The sequence below is a fragment of the Peromyscus eremicus genome, chromosome 3 (assembly GCF_949786415.1).
Source record: "Peromyscus eremicus chromosome 3, PerEre_H2_v1, whole genome shotgun sequence".
Classification (NCBI taxonomy): Eukaryota; Metazoa; Chordata; class Mammalia; order Rodentia; family Cricetidae; genus Peromyscus; species Peromyscus eremicus.
Window position 1 is genome coordinate 125,412,546 of NC_081418.1, and position 26,661 is coordinate 125,439,206.

General features: G+C 50.0%; 1 protein-coding gene across 1 annotated transcript in view; it reads left to right on the plus strand.

Moving 5' to 3' along the window:
- Positions 1-26,661, plus strand: part of Slc6a11 (solute carrier family 6 member 11) — a 117,774-nt gene that overhangs the window by 21,764 nt on the left and 69,349 nt on the right. Inside the window, exon 5 of the mRNA XM_059256839.1 lies at positions 12,607-12,739. Coding sequence (XP_059112822.1) covers positions 12,607-12,739 — 133 coding nt within the window. The remainder of the gene's footprint in view (positions 1-12,606; positions 12,740-26,661) is intronic.

Genomic DNA, 26,661 nt, shown 5'->3' on the forward strand with positions numbered 1-26,661 from the left:
CAGTGGTGTTTGAGGTGCAGAGAAGGACCGAGGGGAAACTCTGTTTGCTCTTGTACATCATATGAAGCTATCTGCCCTCAGCCATCCCCACCGGAGCTATCTCCTGACCTGGAGCCCCATCTCAGGAAGGACCAATTTGTGTTCTGACATCATCTGAGCCCAACACTGAAAGCCCCACTGAGGGTCAGACATTGCTTGTACAGAGAGCTGTGTAAAGCTGTTTAATGCCATGGTGTGATGTGGGGATCCAGAGACGTGGGCCTCAGGGCTAGCAGCAGGACTCATTGTGCTGTTGCCTTGGGCTTGCTAGTTAGAGCTGCTGGCCCAGCCTTTGTGCAGCAGCAGCAGAAACCAGCCTTGATAAACTCTGCATAATTTACATTTGTGACCATTCAGGCAAAAAATACATCTGAAGTTAGCCAGGAGGCCACTGGCGATTTTAACTGACACACACATAATGGGAAGGAGCCAGGTGCTGCATAGGCCCCCTTTTACATTCTGGTGGCTACAGTAGTGAAAGGGGGTCACTTCCAGGTAGCCCCAACTGTGTACCCTGCTACCACACAGAGCTATCTAACCCTGTCCCTTCCTTCTACCCACCTGCTCAGAGAATGATTGCAAGGCTGACATCTGTCATGCATGTCACAGGGAACAGAGAGGTCAGAGACTGAGGGGCTTGTCTGCGGTACCTCTCAGGGTGAGCCAGAGCCTCTGATCCCCACCTGCGTCCTCCTGAGACTGCTCACTCTTCTCTTCTGCACCTGAAACATCATCAGCTTCCTGCTGTATCTCAGGCACAGTGGTATGTGCCTCCCACATAGAGTCCCATAGCATCCCTGTGTCAATAGCCCTGGGAGATTTTCATTAGATAGGGCATGTTCCTGATAGGCAAGGGAGAGGGAGGTGGGGCTGCAGGAGACTCACAGAAGGTTCCAGCATCTGTACTGAACAAACACACCTGGTATTTGTGGTTCGTCTTTCTTGGATTCTAAGAGGCTTCTTTAGGAAGTGACTTGAACCTTTTTTTGGAAAGAGCACCCCAGTGTCTAGCTGGGCCAGGTGTGGGGTGTGAAAGTGGTCCTCAGTGTTACCTGCTGGGAAGATGGGAGCTGGTGGATTGATGCTGGCTCCTCCATGCTCTTTGTGACCCTCTCACTGGTGGCAGGAAGCATCAGTGAACAAATGACTTCATGCAGGGTCAGGAGCAGAGAGGCTCAGATGGCTGTTCCATCATGACTCCAGATGGTTTTTTAACAGTTATAAGAGCATATTGCACTATCAAGATTTGCGTGTGTACAGACACACACACACACACACACACACACACACACATGCAAACACTCACACAGACACACAGAGATGCACAGAGACACAGACACAGACACACACACACACACACACACACACACACACACACACACACACACACACCTCTGTTCCCCTATGCTCTACGGTCTTCCCGTTGAGTGAGCAGATGAATGATGTCCAAAATAGGGAGGGGTCCCCAGAGCTGGAACAACCCAAGGCTCCTTCATGGAGCTAGAGGAAGTAAATCCAGATCCTTGGGCTCTTCCTCCAAAGCATGGTGTCTGTGTAGACACACTGACTTCATGATTGTTTCACTTACCATGCTCAGCTTCATAGGGTGTGGAAATAGTGAACATTCATAAACTGTGCTTTGACTTGGGGACTGAGGTTTGTTCCCGGGTTAGAGATGTGTGGCTTATCTTGTCTCTACACTGGGCAGGGAAGGGGACACAGCTTGAAGTCAGCCTGTATTCTCTGGGGTGAATGACCAGCACTCACAGTGTGCTGTGTTGCAGCTCCAGGACGCTCAGTAACTGTACCTAGCTCTTCTTTCCCTCTGGATGTTCCTGATTGTCAGTGGCTTTATCAGATGCAGCCCATTGTCCAGGGAACAGTGTTTCTAAACCTTACTTTGAGCTGTATTCAGTGAGTTGTGGATGCTATCTCTGGGCCATTATGGCTTCTCTTGGTTCATCTGCTCCTGTCACTCCCAGCAGCCTTTGCATACCCACTTTCTGTTTAGCTGTCAAAGGCATGAAGGAACAGGATGGAGGTGGCCTCTGGCAGACCCTAGCTGTGGCTTTCATCCAGCCCCTGTGTAAAGCCCCCCCCCCCCATGGGTGAGTGGGGCACAGGAGGCTGAGTATCCCTGAACTTACAGTTGCTCACTAGTGCAGAGCAATTATAGGCATGGCTATGGCTTGGACAGTGCCTCTGAGCTCCCCCGGTCCCGCTGAGAAGGTGGGAGAAGGATCCTGGCTCCAGACAAACAACTCTGAGGTCCCATGAGTGAGAACAGATTGTGTTGTGAGGCTGCTGTGAGACCCTAGAATCTCCGCAGTCCTCTGCTTCTCCATCTTCCCTGGGTGTACTTGTCTCTGGTCTGTAGAATTCTGTCCACTCCTCCCAAGGAGGAGCAGGATTTGAGGGCCTGTCTCTGTGTCCTTGCTGTCTGAAATGTGCCCACTTCTAGACTAACTGTCCCCATCTCCTTTCTCTCCTGCTCCTCTGGTCACACTATACAACTGTACGCAGTGCAGCAGAAGAGGCATTGAACTGATGTTTGGGAGACCGGAGTTCAAAGTTAGGCTGTGCCACCCATCAGCTTTGTAATCGTGGGCAAGTGCATTAGTTAATTTCCTGTTGCTGTGATAAAATACCATGACCAAGGCAACTTACAGAAGGAAGAGTTCACCAGGACTTAGGATTCTAGAGGGTCAGAGTCCACCAGGGACGGGACGGATGCCAGAAAGTGTCACAGTGACTAGAGCTGGAAGCAGACAGCAAACTGGGAATGGAGTGGGTTTTTAAACTCTCAAAGCCCACTCCCAGTGACATAATTCCTTCAAAGAGGCTACACTTCCCAAACTTCCCCAAATAGTGACACCCACTAGGGACCAAGTATTCAAACCCATGAGTCTATGGGCAACATTCTTTTTTTTTTTTTTTTTTTTTGGTTTTTCGAGACAGGGTTTCTCTGTGTAGCTTTGCGCCTTTCCTGGAACTCACTTGGTAGCCCAGGCTGGCCTCGAACTCACAGAGATCCTCCTGGCTCTGCCTCCCGAGTGCTGGGATTAAAGGCGTGTGCCGCCGCCGCCGCCGCCGCCGCCGCCGCCGCCGCCGCCGCCGCCACCACCACCACCACCACCACCACCACCACCCGGCAACATTCTTATTCAAACCACCACAGCAAGTTAAACATGTGTGCAGTACCTGTACTTCTTCTGAATGATTATTGTAAAACAAAATGACAAGTGTAAGTTTCTGGGGTTCTGTCCATGTTGTGCCCAATGCTAGAATTATAGTATCTCCCTTATTCTTGAAAGACATGCTCTAAACCACAGAGATCCAAAACCACAGGAAAGTTGAACCCTATAGATACAATGTTTTTTCCTACACACCTGTGATAAATTTTAATCGATAAATTTGGAACAGTAATTAACAGCAGTAACTAATAGTAACATCAAATAATAACACCATAACAAAGCCACCAAATCCCAATTCTTGCACTTTGTAAGGAAAATAAGCTTCTAAGGTGGGTAGCATATAGACTGTGGATGCGTTGATCAAAGGGGCAGTTCATGTCTTGGACAGGATAGTATCAGTAAAGTGAGAGATGTTACTCAGAATGACATACCATTTAAGACTTAAAAATTGTTTATTTCTGGGATTTCCCATTTAATATTTTCAGAATATGGCAAACCATAGGTAACTGAAACCTCAGACAGTGGGGAACAACCTCAGACAGTTGGGAACAGCCTTGGAAAAGTAGAAACACTCTGGGAGGGTACTCTTGGTCACGGTATTTTATCACAGCAACAGGAAATTTTGTAGATTTATTGAGGTTAGAACTTACATGCTATAAGATGAGACCATTTTAAGCACACTGTTCAGTTGGACTGAGTAAACTTACAGAGGGCAACATCATAACATAGGCTTAGACCATTCCCATCTCCCAGATTAGTTGCTGATGTCGACTGGGTCTCTACTCCTGCCTCCAAGCGACTTCTCATCTGCTTTGTCTCCGAGGCATCTAGACTTGCCTCGTCTAGACAGAGTATATAAATGGAATTGGGTCTTTGGTAATTAGCTGCTTCTTCTTCTTCTTTTTTTTTTTTTTCCCGAGACAGGGTTTCTCTGTGTAGTTTTGTGCCTTTCCTGGAACTCACTTTGTAGACCAGGCCGGCCTCGAACTCACAGAGATCCGCCTGCCTCTGCCTCCCGAGTGCTGGGATTAAAGGCGTGCACCACTACTGCCCGGCGGTAATTAGCTTCTTGCAAGGGTCATCTGTGGCACTACATCCTGAATCAGTGCAGAAGGGATGTCCTTCATCTGCACTGCTTAGGACCAGAAGTGTTTTAAACTTTGGATTTTTTCCCTAGCTTTTTGAATGTCTACACCAAGCTTAAACACAAAATCATGTATGTTTCATACACAGCTCATACAGGCAGAGTGAAGGTAACTTGATACAACACTCCAAATGTGTCTGGATTTTACTCTGACCTGCTTCTGTAAGGCCAGGTGTGGAGTTTTCTATGTACAGTGTCAAATTGCCACACAAAAGTTTTCTGATTTTGGAGCACTTTGGGTTTGAGGTTAGGAATCCTTACTCTGCACCTCATTTTTTTTAAGTGATAAAACCTATGTCATATGAACATGGTACATTTTGTTGGTATCCATGAGTTGATGGATGTTTGAGTGGCTTCTCCTTGGGGCTGTGAGGACTAAATGCTGTCGGGAACATTAATGTGTGGGTTTGGGATTGAGCATATCTATGTTTTCTACTTCTGGGTAATACATACTCAGGAGCAGAATTACCAGGCGGATTCTTTTTAATTTAAATCTAGTTCTTACTGTGTGTGTGTGTGTGTGTGTGTGTGTGTGTGTGTGTGTGTGTGTGTCTGCACACGCACATGCGTGTGCATGCTTGAATGTGCATGTGGCATGTGCCTGTGTGTGTGTGAGAGAGAGAGTATGAGCATGTATGTTTGGAGGCAGAGAACAGCTTTCAAAAGTCAGTTCTTTCCCACAGCACGGTTCCAGAGATTGAACTTGGGCCATCAGACTTGCATAGCAAGTGCCTTTACCTGCTGAACCAACTTGTTAGCCTGAATCGTTAGGTTCTTGTGTCTGACGTTTTACAAAAGTGCCAGGCTGCTTCCCAGGGCCGCTGACCTAGGCTACACGGCTATGATTTATGAGGCTCTGTTGCTTCTGCTGTCTTTTGCATTGCAGCCAATCTGCTGGCTGGGGCATGGGTGTTACTATGGTTTTGTCCTAATCTCCTTGAAGGATGCCTTTAAAGGCATCTGGGGAGCTCCAGGTCAGACAGTGTGATTGGGGTGTTTATTTCAGGCCTTCTAAGAGAATCCCTAGGGATGTCTGGAGTGGGCAGTGTTTTCCTGAATGAGGTTCCACTGTGGGCTGAGAACTCAAAGTGTCTTGGAGAAGCCACACGGGTCAGCAAACTACTGGCCAAGTCTCTGTTTCTGTAAATAAAGTTTTATTGGAAGAAAGCCCACATTCACTCATTTGCAGATTGCCCCTGGCAGCACTCACACTGCGGGGACAGAGCTGGTGGCTGGAATGGAGATAGATGCCTTGCAAAGTCTGGAGCATTTGCCCTCTGACCCTGCATAGAGCTGTGTACGCTCCTGGCGCACAGTGATACGTCAGCACCATGTATGGACGGGCCTGCTGTGGGGATGGGAGCAAGGAGGCATGGAGAGTGGTCTCTTCTGTCTGAACTGGAGTTGTGGGGTGGGTAAACCTTGTAGGCTTGAGAGGATTGAGAAGGAGGTTCCCTGAAGAAGAGACAGGAGAGTGGAGACAAGCAGGGAGCTGATGGGAGACTTACTTAGCTATCAGGGACATTCTCTGGAGACAGAAGAAACTCGAGGCAGCCCCAGATACTCCACACCAAGTTCTTCCTTTGATTGTTCACTTTTCCTTGGATTCTGGGGGTTCTAACACCACCCACCAGATGTACTTCTGATCTGGCTGCCCCCAAGAAAAGGCATTCACGTGGAGGAAGGGTCTCACTCTCCATTCCAGCTTGGTTGGTGGGGGCGGGGGCTGCACTATGGACATGGTAGGAGCCCCCCAGGCATGGGAAGAGTAGGTGCCTGAGTTCGTTCCCGGAAGAGTGTGAGTAGAATCTGGGCAGTAGAATCCAGAAGGCAGCCCTGGTTCCCCAGAGGGGCCAGGGAAGCACACTTGTTTTGGTGATAGGCCTTTTTTTTTTGTTGTTGTTGTAGTTGGTTGCTTCGGGAGACCAGCACGGCTATTTATAGCCTAGCCCCTCTGCACCAGCTTTTAGGGCGGTCTCCATGTCCCTGCCAGCACTTTCCCACATGGCAGGTTAAAGAAAGGTGATCTGTTCCCAGGTTCCGTGCACGACATGAAGATGAGGCATCCCCAGTGGAGGGTGGGAGCTGTCCCTTGCAAGGCCTCGCTCGGGCTCTAATGGAGGAAGGGACAGAAGGAGAGAAGGGGCCAGTGCTGGTCTCCAATTCTGTAGCTTTTGGTCAGAGACACCTCATCCTGAGAAGCTGTTGCCTTCTGGCCAGAGCCAGCACACAAGGTGGACCACCTAGAGGTACAGAAGAGGGGTACTGCAGGAACCCACTGGGGATTCCGGATGCTTCCTTTAGATCCTCAGAGACAGAAGTTTGAAGCCCAAGACACCCTCCCCTTGGTAGGTCTCCACCAGGCAGCTGGTGTCAGCCAAAGAACTTGGCTCCAATCCTGTAATCCCCCCCCCCTGAACAATGGCTTCATCAGCCTGGGCCCCAGTTTTACCATTCATGAAGGCACAGTCAGTACTTAATATCTGGGTTCTGAATCTCACAAGTGCAGACTGAAGATACTCAGAAAAAAAGAATTACGTCTGTCCTGAACGTATTGCATTTTCTCCTGGTCATTAGTCCCTAAGCAGCACAGATCAGCTGTTTGAAGAGCACTGTGCCCTGCGAGGTGTTTGTTATTAGTACTTGAGAGATGGTTTAGACCATGCAGCAGGCTGCACTGGGTTCCATGCAAATCCTTTACCATGCTTTATAGAAAGAAGGGCCTGGGCCGGGCGGTGGTGGCACACGCCTTTAATCCCAGCACTCGGGAGGCAGAGGCAGGCGGATCTCTGTGAGTTCAAGGCCAGCCTGGGCTACCAAGTGAGTTCCAGGAAAGGTGCAAAAGCTACACAGAGAAACCCTGTCTCAAAAAACCAAAAAGAAAGAAAGAAAGAAAGAAAGAAAGAAAGAAAGAAAGAAAGAAAGAAAGAAAGAAAGAAAGAAAGAAGGGCCTGGCATCTGCAGGGTCAAGACTTGATGCTCCGTGGACATAGAGGGTGGTGGAACTAACTCCCTGGCAGTAGTTGTTTGCTATGAAGATGAAATGAAGTGAGATGGGTGCCCTACCCATAATACCTGTCCCAGGCCCCTCCCCTGTCAGCTCCTCCCATTCATTCCTCAGTTTTTTAATAGGGAAGCACATTGGACCAAGCTCCGGGCTTGTTCCTATCACCTCTTTCTATCTCTCTCTGCTGTGGAGAGGTCCTTCCCATCCCTCCTCTCATGCTTGTCCTCCTGTGTCTGGAACTCTTCCCTCCCTCATGGCCTTTTTTCTGACAGCTCTTATGCTCTGTGTCCCATTAGCCCCCTCACGCCTCTACCCCAAGAGCTTCACTCCCTGAGAGAGCCACCTCACTGAGGTCTCTACTCCCACCCATTCCCCCTAGGTCTCCGCTGCAGAGTGAGGCTCTCTGTCTTGATGGTGGCTAGGTCGGCCCCTTGCCCCTGCATTCCCTCTGTGTTGTCTTGGAGGTGGCCTTCCCCATGCTGCCCAGTCTCTCTGTCTTGTCTGTGCCTCCCTGAGGGGTTTTCCCTTCCTTCTGTGCCCTGGACTTGGGGTTCTGGGGACTAGTCACAGACCGTCTCTCTTTTCCAGTTCTCTCAGAAAGCCCCAGGTTTCAGGTATGACCCTTTTCCCTGCCTCTGTTTTCCAAGCTTTGGATCCAGAGACCCAGTGGCCTCCGGGCTTTTCCGTCACTAAGTGTTTTACCTTGAGCCATCTGAACCTAGTTTTTTTTTGTTGTTGTTAACTTGACACAATCTAGAGTTATCTGAGAAAATGACCCCATCAACTGGCCCGAAGGCAATTTCTTGATTGATGATTAATGGGAGCAGGCCCAGCCTGTTGTGGGGGGTACCAACCCTGGGCAGGTGGATAAGAAACCAGGCTGGGCAAGCCATGAAGAGCAAGCCAGAAAGCAGCATTTCTCCATGGGCCCTGCTTCAGTTCCTGCCTCTGGGGTCCTACTCTGTCTTCCCTCTGTGGTGGACTACAAGCTGTCGGATGAAATAAACCCTTTCCTCTCCAGGTTGCTTTTGGCCATAGTGTTTTGTCACAGAACTAGAAAGCTAACTAGGACACCATCTTGTCTTAAAGAATGGCGGCCACCCGCCGCTTTCCCCTCTGTACTTGTCTTGCTGCTGTTCCTCTGGACCTTCCCTCCTCATCCATGGTCCTCTAACTCCAGGCAGTCACCTTCTGCCTCTGCCACTTTTAAACTCATCCGCCCCTCACCCCTGACACATCCTACCTTGATCCCAACCCTCCCCATTGACTGTCCTAACTAAGATGAAACACGCCACGTTACCCCACCTTTATAATCCATTCTTCCTGATACAGCTGAAGCTGGGTTTCCAGAAGCACCTCTCTGATCTAACAAGGTATCAGCCCTCTTTAGACTCTTCTCAGCCCCCCCCACACACTGCAAGGCGCATGCTCTGCCTCACCTGCACCTCGGCTTCTGCACTGGCCACTCATGCCTCACTGCACCCTTCCTGGCCTCCAGCTTTTGCTCTGGCCTGACTTTCTGTCCCCAAGGCCTCTCTCTGCCTTCTTTGCTAACTTCCTTCCTACCTTTTGGCACCCCCACCCACCCCCACATTCTGACACTGGTGTTGACTCTAGCGACAGTGTCTCACTGTGCCTTGAGGCTTCACTGTTCTCTCCAGGACTGGCAATTTCCTTATCTCCCCTTTTCACTGGTTCTTGAGCTCTTATGGGACCTCTAGACTTGGCACAGCATCCACCATCCCAGTGGTGCTCAGTAAGCGCTTGGATATAGCGATCCTTGCAATAGCTCTGGATTAGAGCTGGAGTTAGTGAGCTGGAAGGAATGCAGAGTTGATGTTGGGGTTCTGGGAGACCCAAGAGCTAGCATGGAGGCTGCCAAGTTCCTACCCAAGCTCCATCACTTGCTGATGTAACTCTAGCCAAGTTCCTTAACTTGGCTGTACCTCAGTTTCCCCATCCTTGAAGCAATAATAATGTGTCCCTGTCTCAAGGCTCATGGGATGGGTTAGATGCTTTTGTGCCTGGTCAGCCTTTGGAGGGAGGTCCCATTAATGCCTTTTTACAGATGAGAAAGCTGAGGCCCAGAGAGGTGATGTTCCCCAACCAAGGAAGAGCACCTGGAGGGAAACAGAGCTGGGCTTGAACCCAGCTGTTTGGTGTGTGCCAAGGGCTGGAGACACCTGGCCCTATCCCTCCAGGCTGAGATCTCAGCCTCCAGGTAGAAGCCTCCAGAAATATGCTAAAAGGTTCTCTCTCTCTCTCTCTCTCTCTCTCTCTCTCTCTCTCTCTCTCTCTCTCTCTCTCTGCTCCAATGCCATTGCATAGTGCTCAGTTAGTGTGACTTGCATACAGTCATTTCCCCAAGGAGCTCTAGCTAGTCCTGAGTGCTGAGTGCGTCCGCTCCGGGCACAGTGTCCAGAGGTCCGGTCCTGGGTACTTGCCGGCCAGCATGTTGGCAGCAAGCTCTTCCCCATTCAGCCACCTCTTGTGCTCCAGTGCTTTATGGGGGAGGGTCATTAAGAAAGCTTTTTCCCAGGAAGAGCTGTGCCTTCACCGAGTCTCTGCTGTGGAGTGCCCAGCCCCCACACTGTCAAAAGCTGCCCTTGTAGGTTTCAAAACAAGCCCACAGCCCAGCAAGCTGAGAACCCCCGTCCACTGAGCTTGCTTTTCTCCAGAACCTGCTGGGTGATAATCGGCACTGGTTGAACATAAAGAAAACAGTTTGAAGATGTTTTCAAATCGAGTCTGATGGAACAAAAGAGCAGTTCATCCGCTGTGGCTTTTTGTGTGCTGCTTCCCAATTGGGAAATGAGGTTGTTCAGTTAAGTGAGGGGGCGCCAGAGGCCGCTGAGGCTTGCAGCTTCCACAATGTGAAGAGGGGCACGCAGCCAGCTCCTAGCAGGCCTGCTCCCTTCTTCCTTTCTCTGTCCCTGTGTGTTTTCAGACTTCAGATCCCAAATTCATCAGACAAGTCCGCCAGTAAGAAAACACACATACACACCCCTACCCGCTGGGTAACCTGTGTGTATTTTCATGAGCTGTCCCAAACCTAGACTGGACAGATGCAGAGTATGCCATGTCCATGCACGGGGACCTAAGGTCATTACTCCTCTCTGATCAATGGGCTGTCCTTTGAGGGGTAGCAATTTGTATGACAATAGATGTACATCTGCTACTGGGTTCCCAATATCCAGACAGGAGAGGCATTGGGCACCCTGAAATTTCATGCACGATTTAGGGAATGATGATATTTCTAGCAAGAAATTCTATCCTCAAAGAGCAAGAAAAGAATATAGTTGCTTTCCACCTTTGAGGTCTTTGGGGGGATGCTTGTTACTGTGGCAAAACTGGATCCATCCTGACTGCTACAGAAGCCCCCAAAAACTTCCTGTAAGAAATTATAGATAAGACATGCTTTGAAGTGTGAACAGAACTGAGCCAGGAGAGGAAGGGAGAGGAGATTTCATCTCCCCAATTCCTGTCAAGAAAATGGCAAAGTTAAAAATGACTCAGGCGTCAATTGTCACGCTCTTCTCCGTTACTAGGATCCTGCTTCTGGGAGTCCAAACTTTTTTCACTTGGTAAGAAATTCATATAAGACATGTCCCACTGCTCCTAGGGATCTACTGGGCAAAGATGCTTCTCAGCTTCCGCACTAGAATTTTAGGTCCTTACAGACTCGTAAGGTCTTTGTGAGGTGTGAGATCCTCCAATGAATTCAAGCTGAAGACCGCTAAAGCAGGAACTGTGGTTGTTGTTGGGCCTGGCCAGCCGACTCCTTCCTTCTTACTGCAGTCCTCTTTTGCCCAGCCTTGTCTTGTTGAACACACTGACCTTCTATTCTCGGAACCTAAGGTAGTGCCCAGCACATAGTAGGCCCCTAGGAGATATGTACTTAGGGTGGTTGCTCCCGTTTCTTCCAGCCGTGAGCTGGTTTCTAGTAACCCTGTGGCTGCCCACAGTCTGATTTTGTTTGGGGGCCTGCCTGATTTCTCCAGCAGGGGCTGGGGCTGCAGGGAGCCTGCTGACCAGTGCTAATTGGTGTCATTGAGTAATTAATGCAGAATCAGGCCCGAGCTGATTCCCAGGGAGACAGACACTGAGGGTGGCTTTCATGCTTGGTGGGATGGGAGTTCCTTTCTCCGGGGACATTCTCAGAGCACCAAAGGCGACTGGCACCGTCTGGTGGGGGTGGCTTGGCAGCCAGAATGGGGTTCGTGGAGCAAGTGTAGAGGGGGTTTGTGCTGGTGCCACGGTTGGACACAATATGGAGCGTGGCAAGTTTGACTTTAAAGAAACACAACCCCAGGGTGGGCTCTGGGAGCCAGGCATGCGTCAGCTCTGAAGAATTGATGGGCCCTAGGAGAAGGCCATGGGAGACATTTACGGCATAGCTGGTGTCCTCACTACTCTATGGCCTGGGTCCTCTTGGTATGGGCACCCCTCTGCCTTAGCATGGGTCCCCTCTCTACTCCTCCCACCATTTCGTCTGCCCTCTGCCCCCCAAGTGCACCACACTCTTGTATCTAGAGGTTTAAAAGTTTCACTTAACCTAGAAGAGTCTCCTTCCTTCAGAGTGTAGATCTTACTCTCCTCCCAGGAGGCTTCTGGGAGCTCCCTGCAGCAGCGAAGATTGGTTGAGGTATGTTGCAGTAACAAACCAGAGATCCGAGTGATGCAAACCATAGTCTTCACTTATGCTGGCCCTCTGTCTTGGGCAGTCCCGTAGGAACGGGGCTACTAGAAGCCTCCCCTTGACACTTTTCCATAGTCACAGCAAAGGGAGAAAAGGGAGCTGGAGAGCCATGACACCTAGCTCTAGAAGCTTCTCTCTGATTTGACACATGTTCCAGAGTCCTGTGGCCACCCCTGAGTTCAGCAGGGCAGCAATGTGTAATCTCCTCTTAAGAACACAGACTATTTATACAGCAGTGCATTCTCCTAGATATGCCAGACTCAACAGGCATTCCTAAGTCCATTGTGCCACATGTTTTTTACTTTTTGACAAGAACGTGGTTCCACAAAGTCACAGGCTGGGTCTTGTCCTTCTCAGAGGCCTCCTGCCCAGCCCAGTGTCTCACAGTTAGTGAATGATGGACGATGGTGGATGGGAGTATTAGAGAGAAGCCCACCCTTGTTCCTCTACTGCTCTGTCTCTGCCACAGGTAGGGACACAATGGGACACCCTCAGTCCAGTGACTCCCACCCTCTCTCCACAGGCGCCGGGTCTTGGCTATATCTGATGGTATTGAGCATATTGGGAACCTCCGTTGGGAGTTGGCGTTGTGTCTCTTGGCAGCCTGGACCATCTGCTACTTCTGCATCTGGAAGGGTACCAAGTCGACCGGAAAGGTAAGAGTTAACTGTTGAGCAGCTGGCCACAACTGGAGACGGTTTTTGCACACGCTAACAAGTGACCTATAGATCACTGAGAAGCTCATGTTGGACATACCAGCTCTGGACAAGGAGTCCGCCTGGGAGCCAAGAGCCAGCTCCTTCACCGAAGTAGCTGCCGCACACTTCAGGGCTATTCTGCTTTGCTTGAAGCTTTGGATTTCTCCTCTGTGAAATACCAAAGCCTTATCCCACCTCTTTGGGTGAGTCAAGAGTCACATAAGGTAAGGCAGGATAAGATGTATTGAAAACTGGAATATGCCCAACAGCTGGGGCCATAATTCTTCTGCTGCTGAGCCTGACTCCAGTTCTGTACCAGGGCAGACAATGCTGGCCTCCCCACTAACCATCCTAGGTGTCTCTGTGTCTCACGTTCCTGCAGTGTGGAGGAGGGAGCAAGGACTTCTGTCTTGCAGCCTTGCCATACTAGCTGTACCAGGTGGTCTCCAGGGTCCTAGGAGAAGAGAGAGGGAAGACGATGGCCAGCTCTGAACTGCCTTGGAATTGTATGAGTTTATTCCACTGGAAGGCTGCTGGTCAGAACCTGGGCCTCTTCCAACCACAGGGGTCCTTGGGTCAGAGCACAACATAGACTGTCCACCTCAAGATTGACACTTGTGGCCATGTTCAGCTCGGTTGTGTGGTTTAAAAAAAGAAGGAACTGAAGGAAAAGAGTTAATTCACTGGCAATGTCTAGAACTCAGGTGTTCTGGTTGGCCACCATCCCCCACTGACCCCTGCTGCTCCTACACCTGTGGCTGAGGATCGAGACCATCAGTCTCTTGTCTGTGACTCATTCCATGTGCTTATGAGAAATGGGAACCTCCCCAACTCCGCTACTCTTCATGGATGTGGGTGACACGGGCAGTTGCTGGTCACCTGCGTTTTACGTTCTTGACTGGGACAAGAGCTAGAGGGGAAGCCTCCAAGCACTGAGGGATCAGCAACTCTGAGTCCCTTTGTGAAAGCTGCTCCTCTGAGGCCACTCAGGGGTGGGTGTGGAATGAAGACATTGCTGAGTGTGGGAGGCAGGGCGGCCGGCAGGAGGGAAGCTGAGAAGACACAGACACAGGAGAATGACACATGAGCAAGGCAATGTATGCCGAAAGGCTGTCATGGGGGTTCCTGGGAACCCCAGCAGTAGAACAAGGACATTTGTGTCCCTCCAGCCATGGTGATCAGCTGGCCTTTGCCTTCTGTGGGTTATGATGCCATAAAGGCGATACGATCCCTCTGTTTTCGCAAATAAGGAGTGCTTACCTTTTTGCTCCACTTTAGACTGTCACCTTGCTCTCCCTGTGTCTCTCCTTGCTGCCTTCTCTAGCTGAAGAAGAGGGTAACTGGATGGTTAAGAGCCAGCCTCAGTGGCTGGGGAGTTGGCTAAGCAGTTAAGAGTGCTTAGAGCTCTTCCAGGGGACCTGAGTTCAGCTACCAGCACCCATGTTAGGTGGTTCACAGCCTCCTGTAACTACAGCTCCATGGAATCTGGTGCCTCTGGCCTCTGCAGGCCCCTGTGTTCACACATGCACACACACACACACACACACACACACACACACACACACACACACACACACACACACACTTTTAAAAATAAATCTTAAGGATAACAACAACAAAAAATCAGGACTCAGTCACCATGAATCAGTCACCTGAAATCAGGACTCAGCCACCATGTCTGTCGTTCACTGGCTATGTTGTAGAGTGCCCAGATTAACATCTCCAAGCCTCAGTTTCCCTTCTATAGAATGAGATACATGAGCTGGCTGCATGATGAGACAAAGGGTCTGAGGTTGCATGTTAGGGCTGAACAGTGTGAGGAGTTCACAGGAAGTACTGAGTGAATGGAGGTGTTCAATAATCTTGTATAAAGATAAACTATAGTTTAAGGGTGGTTTCTGAGCTGGGAGTGGTGGTGCACCCCTGTACCTCAGTGCTCGGGAGGCTGGGCAGGAGGACTGAGTTCAGTCTTCCTGGGCTGCACAGCAAGACCCTATTTAAGAGAAGGAGGAGGAAGAACAGGAAGCGAGGGGGGTGGGAAGAAGAAGAAAAACATTAAAAATGGTTTCTGAGTCCCACTGTGGACTGGCATAATCCAGTGAGCTTCGCATTCCTATTATAGATTTACTTATCTATGTGTCATGTGTATGTATTGGGGGAGGGGGCGTCGGAGGACAACTTATGGGAGTCTCTTTCAACCGTGTGGTCTGAGGGAATCAAACTTACACTGTCAGGCTTGGCAGCAAGTGCTTTCCCTCCTGAGGCCTCTTAGCAGCCCTCAATAAGTTTCTAAAAGTGAGGAAAACTCACCCTGCACCCTTCCTAGTAGGTCGGTGGGAATGCCTCAGGAAGCTGAGGGGAAGAGCCACCAATACTGCCTCTTGGAGGCTGTGCCTAGATCAGTGGGCTTGGCTGGGCTACAGTGATGTGTGGCACAAGGAGAGCCAACTGGGGTTTATGTACGGGAGCTGTCCATATGAGCCTGGCATGCGACCACAGAAAGACACGTTTACACTTAACCTGTGCACGGACTATGTGCGGTTATTGGGGAGGTGGGCAGCCCAGGTGTTGGAGAAGTCCTGTTGCGGGACTGGGCTCTAGGAAGGGCAGGTGCAGTCTGGGGGATTTTAGCTGAAGCTGCCAAGGAAGAGGAGAAGCAGGTGTGTCTTTAGCCACGTTGTCCTTTCTGGCCCTTCACTTGGCAGGGGATGGTACATGCCCGCTTTGTGGGGAATTAGTGTTCTGTTTCACAAGTGGAGAGCCAGCGACTGAGTGACCAACCAGCCTGGTTACAGGTGTCTTGTGACTGTGCCTCAGCCTCACCTCAGGCACTCTTGGACTCTTGGTTTTTATAGCCTTGAACTTGCTGTGTAGTTGAAGATGACCTTAAACTCTTGATCCTCCTGCCTCCGCCTCCTGAGTGTCGGGATTACAGACATGTGCCACCACACCCATTGGCGTACCCTTGACTGACAGGTAGACCATTGTGATATCGTGAGGGGCACACCTTCCCTGGCCCCCTTTGTCACAGCTTTAGAAATGACAACCACAGCTGCAGTCATAACCGGAGTTCACTGGGCAGAGTCTGGTGGTGGTGGTCGCACTCAGGCCTTGGAACATCCCTGCAAGGTGGGAGCTCAGTAGCCCTGTTTGCAGAGGCAGCAGATGAAACAACTAACTCAGTCACCCTCAAGCAGGCAGCAGCAGATGGGGCTGAAATCCAAGCACTGGTGACTGCACAGCCCGTGGTCTGCATAAGGGCACAGTCACACCACTTGCAGCATCCTGAGGACGGTCATGGCTTTCTTGTTACCTAATTAGGAAGAGGTTAAAGAGACTGCTTAGTACGTAGTAGGTACACAGGGGTGGCTGCATATGTCTGAACAAATGCTTTTCAAGACAGTACTGACTGATGCTGGATCTGGTGAGCTGATGGGCCATACTCTTGCAGGCTGGTGTCTATAGGATGCTCCCCATGTCCCCAAGGCCACAGTGACATGCAGGGTGAGAGCCATTTTGCCAGAACTAAAACTCCTTAGGCTAGGGCATCAAGCCCACACCACCCTGACTTTATGCATGAAAAAAAAAAAAAAAAAACCAAACTGAGGCATGGAGTCAAAAAAGGGACTTGTCCAGTGTCACAGAGCAAGTGTGTCAGGCCAGGCCCTCAGTTTTTTTTATCAATGGTGGGATTCCAAGGTCACACCTAGCAACTTATGAAGAACAAGAGGCCACGAACTGTCGGGTGCACTCAGTGGGGGTTGGGTGGGTGGGGTATATGGCATGGGCTAGCTTCTGTCTTTTACCCACTGCATCTTGGATATGAGTCTGGAACCTAGAAGTCTCTTGGGTTCTGTACAAAAACATCTGAAAATAAAACATGGGGTCATCTGAGGTGTCCTGTGTAGGCAGCAGTTACCCCTGGTCCCAGAATGGGAACCCCGGCAAGAGCTTTTTGCATGGCATTCCTCAAGGAAGGAGGCATCCATCGTCTCTGGACTGTCCAGCTCTCTGGATGTGTTGGCGTCCTCCTCTTCATCACCTTCCTGAAGTTCCAGCATGCCTCCCAGAGTCAGAGCTCATCAGACATGTCTAGCTGACATGTTCATTAGTATGAGAAAAGTTCCTGGTCCCTCCTATCTCCAAGCTACAATACTGCTTCTGACTTTGGCACAATTTGCTCAGTTCTTCCCATGATCAGGGTGGCAAACACTGCTGGCATGACCTCATAATCAATGGATCTGGGAACAGATCACCAACATACAGATCCCAGGGGAAGCTATGACATACCACAGGTGAAGTCCCCATAGCACTATATAACAGAGACAGTATTCAAAATGGCTATGATGGGCCACAAGGCTTTTCTGGCATTGGTATCTTCCCCAGAAGACATCTGACACCACAGAGGCCAGCACTCAGTACCTTCTGGGGTCTAATGAGCAACCCCAACCCCAGAAGATATTTCTCCAAGAGGAAGGGATACAAAAAAAGGGCTCTGCCACCCACTTGTTGCTTCCTAAGGCTGGTGGAGTGCCACTCTGTGCCAGTAAAGACAGTGGACAGTGTGGTCCTTGATGAGTTTGCAGTGTGCAGCCCTCAAGGGTAGGTAATATGCAGCCGGTGAGAGTGGGCATGCTAATATAAGCAGTTGTAATTGAGTGCCCAGATGTTGTTCCTCAGTAATGCAGCAGCTAAACAAGTCAGATCCTAAGAGCTTCCAGAGCCTCTAGAGTGTGTTCGCCCCGGGGGCATCTTTGTTTTTAAACTCTTACAAGTCGTGGATGACCGTAAAGTTGGCCCAAGACTGCCCATTGACCAGGAGCATCACTAACATTCAAATTCATGTCTTCGCCTGTTCTGTGCCCTCGGTAAGGAACAGTGTATAGATTCAAGGACAAGACCTTGGTTGTTGTTCTGAGGCCACGGGAGCTGCTCATTCATTACTTCCTTTTCCTGCCTCAGAAAAATTGCAGATATTTCCATGCCATTTCTTCTCTCTAGATACTGTGGAAGCTCCCGAAGTTTCCTAAGGATTAAAAAGGGACCTGAATAGTTAATCATATTGTAAGTCCTGAATGAACAAGGCTCGTTACCTTCCAGGTGATAAAGTGTCACTGTGGAGGACTGAGACCGGGGACCGAGATCATTGATGTGACTGATTTTCCTGTGTCCATACATCTACCAAAGTCACCATGATTGCCTCTGCTCTCAGCTCCCCTTGCACAAAGCCACTAAGTCATTTTGGTCAATGCCACTAACCTCTTGTCCAGTTATTGGCCAAGTCCGCTGACGACCTTTGTACAGACAAAAACACTTTTGCGCATAGACCGACACACTCAAGGGCCGCGTGTCGATGAAGCACAAATTGCAAGTGACGTCTCGAAGCCCTTCTCTCACACCATCCGAGTGGAACACTGCGTGTGTGTTGATGCTATGGTTTGCTGTTCCCTCACGTGAAGCTCTGTGAATTTCAAAGCTTTTTGTCTGCATTCTCCTGTGGTGGTTTTGCTAAGCCTTCATCTAACCCAGCAGTTGGCCAACCACTGCTTCAGCAGACCTGACCCACTGCCTGCATCTTTAAGCTGCACCTGTTCACCCCAGTGTCGGCCAGCTACTGCACGTGGAGGGACTGAGGAACTGCAGGGGCCTTGTGGCCCACAAAGATGTTGAGCATCCCTTATCCAAAAACCCGAAATCCAAAGCTTTCCAAGGACTGATGTGACACCTGAAGAAATCACGTATTTTGAAACTTTATTTCATATGCAAATTTACCAAGATATATAAAATTATCTTTCGGCTGTGTATTTAAGATGCTTAAGAGCATAGTTGAATTTTGTGTTTAGTCTTGGACCCATACCCAATCTATCTCAATGTGTACAATATGTATAAACATCCCAAATATGTACAAGTAACCCAACTTAAAAACCTGAAATCACAAACAGTCCTGGTTGCAAACATTTCAGGTAGCTTTGATATGGAGTTCAATAGGATAGTCCAGTCTTCTAAACCGGTGATGTGAATGTTTCCCTTTTAATAAGAGATGACTAAAAACTGCTGTCACCTAGTGCATGGGCCATTTCAACCACTGGGAGACAACAGTGACTATTTGTGAAGGATCCTTCACACATACATGTGGCTGCCAGATGTATACACACACCACATGAAAAAACATATACATATATACATATGCACATATACCCAAATTCACATATACACACACATGCACACAAACACACAGATACATGTAGGTGTACACATACACATGCATGCACATACAGACACATACAGACAAATGCATGCCCACACACATATAAACCCATATATATGTATGTACATATATACACAGAAACATGCACGCATGCACATACACACATGCATATATATATACATACCCATATACATGCATATATATACACACATAATCATACATATATGCACATGTGCATACACACATACCCATGCACATGCGTGCACATACACATACATACACATAAACATGTATACAAATGTATATACATACAGACACAACTCTATACACACGCACATATACACACAGACATACCTATATCCATATACACATATACACACAGACACATACACACATGCACACATAGATACAATCATACATGTATATGCACGCACATATACACACACATATAAACACACACACACCCATGTGCCCACACATACACTCACAAACACACATTGCTTGTTCTTGCTCCTCATAATTATCTCCCATGTCCAGATGTTCTTCAGTTGAGGTTTAGTTTGTTATTTTGGTCATGCTGGGGTGCAGCCCAGGGCCTTAGGCATGGTAGGCAAGCTACTCTACCACTGAGCTCCTATCCCAGCCCAGCGCTTATTGTTTAGGGGATCTGATCCTTCTGTTCATACCGACCCCCAGTGAGTGTTGGCCATGCACCCACTGCGCACCGCACACAGGTGGGGGCTCGTCTGGTAGAAGGATGCAGAAGGGGCTCCCCAGAGACGGCGTGGAACCACAGCTGAGGGTCAAGCCACAAGTTACAATTCCCAGGTGGGGAGGCCCTGATGAAGTCAGGAGCCTTGCAAAGCCAGGGCGAGAGGTGATGATTGACAGACAGGGAGATGAGCAGAGACATGAATCGGGCCTCCTGCACTGTGCAAAGGAGAGGGACGCTTTTCTAAGGATGAGGAGGCCTGTGGAGTGGATGAACACGGCTGACTTTCTGCCTGTTGTTAAGGGGTTGGTGGAGGAGAGACTGAGGTCATCACTGCTCACATATGGCCAGGGAGGCGATGGCAGAGGCACCAGGCACATAGATTACACCCAAAACCCCTTTAGGGTGGCATTCTTGCTCTGCATGCATAGGACACTGAGCCCTTGCTGTCTCCCACCTTCTGAGCAAGGGTGGCCAGCCCGGCTTCTGGCTTAGACACTTGGCTTTCAGCAAAGAGCTGTCCCACCCAGCTGATACAATGTACCCTCAGGCTGTCCCGATGCCTCCTCTTCAGCTGGCATCCTGGCTTTCCCCGTTCCTTCTGTCCTTCACCGTGGATGATTTATGGATTTTTCCCCCTCATTTCCTGGTCTCCAGGAGCAGTGGTTGGGAGGGGAGGACCTATAAAAACAATTCTGGGCCCTCCACACCTCCCCCTGCTGCCCCTTCAGAGGAAGCTGCAGGATTAGCCGGGATTTGAAGAAGAATCCTGTCTTTTCACTGCTCTGGGGCTCTGTTGTTATTCTTTTCAAAGCCCCAGGACACCAAGGCAGGGGGAAAAAAGTTAACAACAACAAAAAAGCCATACACACACACACACACACACACACACACACACACACACACACACACAGAAACAGCTGCAAACAGACTTGAATTGAGTCTGTTTTCTTTTCCCCATTCACCCACAAGGACAGGAACTGGAGGTAACACAAGGACTCCCAAACAGACCGTGTCGTCTCCTCTGGACGGTGGAAACAGGGAGGCAGATGACTGAGCGGCACCTCCTTCGCCCAAACCCTTAACCCATTCTGTCACCACACAAGCCTGTGAGGAAGGTGCGGCCATTGCCCACTTTCTGAAAATTAGAAGACAGAGTTTCCCAGCCTTCAGGTCCTGGGGGATGCTGCCAGAGTCCAGGGGGGTCTGGGAGGAGGTGGCGTGTGGAGACCTGCAGGTTCAGGTTTTGTAGATGGAGCTGCAGATGGAGACCACCTTAGGGGCTCAGAGGACTCGCCCTCCTTCCCACCACTGAAGCAGAGCTGACAGCAGAGACGTGGAGTCCCACACGAGTGAGCTATGCGTCAGGAACACCCTGTAAAGTGCCTAATAGGCTTAGTGAGGCATGAAGGCAGGGTGAAGGGGGCGGGGGAGTTAAGGAGAGAGAAATGTAAGACAGCAGAGGACAGGCCCAGAAACAGACCTGGGCAGCCCTGCCTCGCAGCCCTCAAGCAGCCTTGGTGGTGAGGCTTCCCCAGTGGCGGGCAATGTCTGCTTTCAGAGAGGAAACTGGAGCGATCATGAGAGGCATGCAGAGCACCCCAGCTGCTGCCATGTGAAGATCCCAGCCAGGGCCCCCCAAACTCGAGGGTACGGAAGCCACACCACAGTGTCGGGGTGCTACTCACACTGCTGCAGTTTGGGAGAGGGGTAGATTGTGACATTAAGTCCAAAGAGTCCAGCTTCCAATTCAGCCCTTTCTCTGGTGTTGAATAGCTGGGCTTCACCTTTAGCAGGACGCTGGCAGCAAGGAGACTTGGAAGGGAGGAAGCTTTGCTACTCAGTAATACCGTCTTTATTAAAGCACAAAGGCCCCCCAAAGTCCGAGTGATTGCTGGGGGGGATGTTCTGCAGGCCCAGCCAGCTCTGGAGAAAGCCTGCAGGAGCTCAAGTGGGGCCTGAAGGGAGGGAGGCACTGTTAACCCTTTCCAGTCCTCCCCTGGCACTGGGCACTGTGTGGAGCCTCAGCCCTATGTGGGTTGGTGGGTCTCCTGGGGGCACCGGGCACCATCACCCTGCAAGGTGGACACAGAATAACTATGGAGACTTCTCCCAGCAGAGACAGGCTCTGCACTGTTGGGAAACCAAGGCAGGAATGAAGAGAGCTTTGGCTCTGCACCCACGCGATGTTAGCACTGTCGGAGGCCCAGGTGGTTGTAGAGGCCACAGTCTCCATGCGGCAAGCAGGTTGTCAGCTTTCAACCAGGTTGTCACCCCAGTCTCAGCGTCCTGTTCTGTCAAGGTGAGTGTAACAAGTGCAGAGCCATGGACGATGTGTTCTAGTGTACAGGACAGCGTAGGAGGACACTGTGTGTTACCATGTGTGCAAGACTCAGGCCTGGGTGGCCTGTGGGCCAGTTCTGTGGATGTGGCAGAACCACAGTCAGGCAATGTCATGGGGGCACTAGGGTGAGTCGAGATGTTTCCTAGGGAGCTAACAGATGGTGGCCAAGTCACAACTGTCATGTTGTCGGTGTCCCCGCACACCGTCCCCTGCAGACCATTGGCCAGCTCGCTCTGTGGTGAGTGGGACCTGCTCCAGTCCCTTAGGAGTGACCACATCCCCCTGTTTCAGCATCACCGTGTTGCCTCCAGGATTAGCCTGCACCCACTCAGAGAACGGAGCTGTGCGCTACACGTTGATGCTTTAGTCCATGAGGAGCCACACAACAGTGGTAACTGAAGATTAACGGTAACCTGGAAGGTTCCTGTCGGTTATATCAGAGGCACTGTGATGTCACAGCACAGGGGATCCTTCCATGCTGGTGCTGATGCTGGTGGGACACAGTGGTTGCCCTAGCTGCATGAAGTATAGCAGGCAGCTGATCATGGTGCGCTAGTGGTGAGGATGTACACGGCTGCTTTACGGTTTCCTCTACTGCACTCCTGATAGTGACTTTACAGTGTAGTCCTGTTGGAACCGGGCTAACTGTAAGACAGTCTTCCTCTTCTTTGTAGACAGTGAGCAAGGTCCACTCCATTGCAGGTCAGGGATGCTGACTGAGTGAGTGGTCCAAAGAGCATGTGATGCCTATTGTGTGCAAAGACCTGCTGGATTGAGGTGACAAGCCACAGCATTTCCTGGACAGTCACACACCAGTCCTTCTTCCCTCCCACCCCCCTTACCCACAGTGCCTCAGGAAACTGTTGTGGGAAATGCTATCTTGTGGAAGAAGATAAATGTGGGCAAAAATGTGGAGTGGATAAAAATGTTTGTGACTCCAAGTGTGTGAGACCCTTGTCTGAGAACCAGTTTTAGAAGGAGGTTGACCACTGAATGAGGGAGAAACCGGCGTGCCACAGAGCCCACCTGACAGCGGTCAGACGGTCCCAGGCTCCAGGGTCAGGCCCTCCCCCACAGAGCTGGGAGCAGCATTGTGGACCCCTGCCATGTTCCTGACATGGAAGCTTGACACTGCTGTCATGGTGTGATTCGGCCTTCACAGCAGGTGTTCATGCGAGTGTAGGCAAACCCACTTTAGGAATGGCACTAAGGTCCAGAGAGGTAAGTGACATGCAGTCATACAGTCAGCAGATGAGCCAGGGTACAACCCGGCTGCCACAGTGCCTGGCTAGCCAGTGTGCCCAAATCCCTTTGCTCATCAGCACATGGGGGAAAGCAGAAACCAAGTGCTCTGCCCCTGGCCCCTGGCAGATGTGGTTTTGAATGCAGCTCTGCCCTCCAGGGTGACCACTGGCCCTTCTGTGCCTCTTGAGATGTAAGGAAACCTACCTTGTCATGAGGTTTCTAGAAGGTGCTGCATGTAAACAACGCTCTAGATTTGTGTGTAGCAGGCACAGTGGCTAGCTTCACTGGGACTTTGAAGTCTCTCTGCCTTGCTGGGCTCATTTCCTGGCTCAATGTAGGTGGGTAAGCTTGAGCCCCTCACCTGCAAATATTCACAGAACCCCTTAGCAAACAGTAGCTGATGATGGCACTTAAACAGAAAAGTGTTTTTGGACAGTGGAGTTGGCATGGACAGGCTCACACTGTGCCCTGTGCTGTGACAGCAGCTGTCCTCCTTCCTGTTTGACAACCTCAGGCATGTAGTGAATGAGAGCCCCCAGGGAGAACCCCGGGGCAGATGACAGTTCACTCTCCAGAAGCCAGTGAAGTCTTTCTCCCAGTACACCAATGGTGTTTGGCCCCGTGTGTGGCCATAGCGCTAGGAAGCACTTGCTCCATGCCAGACGGGTCCAGGTGCTTAGGGCTCCTTCACCCATTCACAGCTGCAGTGCCCCCTGCTTGTAGCAGGGACTTTATAACACCTGGACCAGCCTGAGATGCCCGTCACACATAGCCAGGCTGCTCAGGTCAATTCTGGAAAACCTAGCTGCGTTACAGGAAAAGCTAAAAGACAGAAGCGTGTCCATACAGCACATCTATAAAGATGTAAACATTCTTGAGTGGGTAAGACAATGAGGCTTACAGGAAGTGACTCCGACTGTGAGGAGTATGTATAGAAGCGAGGCAAGATGGCAGCCCAGATTATTCAGGACTATTGCTCTGGATTTTGCATCTTGGAAGAAGAGCTCCAAGTAAGCACAAATATTAGCTCAGAGTTGTACAGGAGTGGTACCTTGGTCAGGAGGGTTATGGGGATATTGATTTTGCAACGTGATTTATCTGAAAGGAAATATGATAGTTAGATGACCTGCCTCACCTCACCTTGAGTGATGGTTCCATTTGTGGAAAACTTGGCTTTAATTAAAATGAGAAAGAAAGGAAGGAAGGAAGAGAGAGAGACAGAGAGAAAGAAAGGAAGGGAATAAGGAAGGGGGAGAGAGAGAGAGAGAGAGAGAGAGAGAGAGAGAGAGAGAGAGAGAGAGAGAGAGAGAGAGAAGGGAGGGAGGGAGGGAGGAAGGAAGAGAGAGAAAGAAAACAACAAAGGAACCAAAAATCTTGGCTGTGTGAGGCCCTGGAGTCAACCATTAGCAGCTCCAAATGAAACCTTTCGGTTCCATATAAAACAAGCTTTAAGCTCAGTGGTTAGCACTTCCCCACTTGCATGGTTGCTGGGCCATTTGGAAACCTTGGGAAGCAGGGCCTTTTGTTGTGGTTTGGTGTGCACTGGAGGGTCCCCTAGTCCTTGAATTTTAATTCAGTGCTGAGGTCTCTGGTTTGGCCCTTAGGAGGCAGGGCCAATGTTACTGTAACTACCGGCTTGCACTGCCCCACTGAACCTTCCTAAGAATGCTTTAGCATTTACAGATGTGCACACCCTTGTGTAATGAGGTGCCAGCTGGAAGACCTGCTTCAGGTCTCATGGCCGAAATGAAGCATATGGTATTGCGTCGTTGTGTTACACAGCTGACCATCTGGATGCAGAGCCAATCAACGAGTGCTGAACACCTGTTTAGACCTGAGACGGTAATTGGGTGGGCAAGCCTGGAGAGAAGTTGGGAATGCAGCCAGTCACTGAAGGGCCTTTTGACGTTGTAACACAGTGTTGTCTTCTACAAACACATTGGGCCACATTCCTAGCTATCCTAGGACTTGTGTGGCCCTGATAACCCAGCTTGGACATGTCTGGAAGCTAAGGGGTGCCTCTGGAGTTATGGCAGTGTGAGTCGGTATAGGCAGTCATGGAGGGAGTGTGGTCAGAGATCGTAGGTGCCTTGAGGTGGACAGAGGAGGGTGGGGTTAGGAAGTGCCCGGAGTGTGAACCCTCCCATCTGTTAGTGGTGGGCTTGGGAGGCAGAGAAGTTGCTCAGAGGCAGGTGTGGTGCCACTGGAGAAAAGGAGTGGAGGCTGGAGGGGACAGTTCCCTCTGCCGAGGTCCTGTCAAGATGGCACTTGCCCATGAGAATATACAGGGAGACATCTGGGGTGTCACTGAGGTATCTGGACTCAGAAGAGGCATGTGGAGTGGAATTGCTTCATACATGGGTGATTCTTTATCCAGGGCCGGTAGAGGCATCGGGGCTTCCATGAATCCCTAGGAATTCTATAAAAATCATGGGGTTATTTGGGTATGTGCACTTTTCTACACTCGGGGTTCATAGATGTCGTCTGGTTTTTGTTTTGTGCCCCACTCCTAAAAGGGGAAATGGTTGACTGAAATATTTCTCCTGAACTAAGTCATGCCATTATTCCATGTACTAAAAAGTGCACTGTGCCTCCCATCAAGATGGAACAGAGGTCGAGAAGGTGCCGCATCTCGGTTGGCGCCATGCCATGTGATGTTAGGTCGCACATCGACGTGGACACTTGCTGCTGTGAAGGGCGATGTGTGTGCTTAGGCCACGGTAACAGAGCATGTCACAGCCTCCTCTGCTGTGGATGTCTTCTCTTCTTGGACGTGTAAAGTACTGGGTTGCCTCAGGAAAATGTGGAATTTAAAAAAAAAAAAAAACATACTCAAGATCATATTTCTAAAGTTGGCTTTTCAACATCAAATTCCACCAACCTACTTTGATACCTTTCTGAAGGAAAAAAAATAGTGCCATCTTTTTAAAAACATCTTAAGTATTTTATCATAAATTTAGTGTGTGATGTGCCATGGCTTGGATGTGGAGGTCAGAGAACAATTTAAGGAAATCCGCTCTCTCTTTCCATTAACGGCTTCTGGGGATTGGACTCAGGTCCTCAGGTTTGGCAGCCGGTGCCTTTATCCACTGAGCCATCTCCATGGCTACAGACGTTCTAAACGTTAAATAGGTGGTGTGAAATATTTTAAACTATTTTAACCAGGGGCTAGACAGATGGATCAGTGATTATGAGCACTGGCTGCTCTTCCCAGAGGACTCAGGTTGGGTTCCCAGCACCCCCATGGTGGCTCACAACCACCTGTAACTCCAGTACCAGGAGATCTAATGTCCTCTTCTGACCTCTGGACATGCACATGGTAGACAGACGTATGTACATGTAGGGAAAACATTGATATACATAAAATTTAA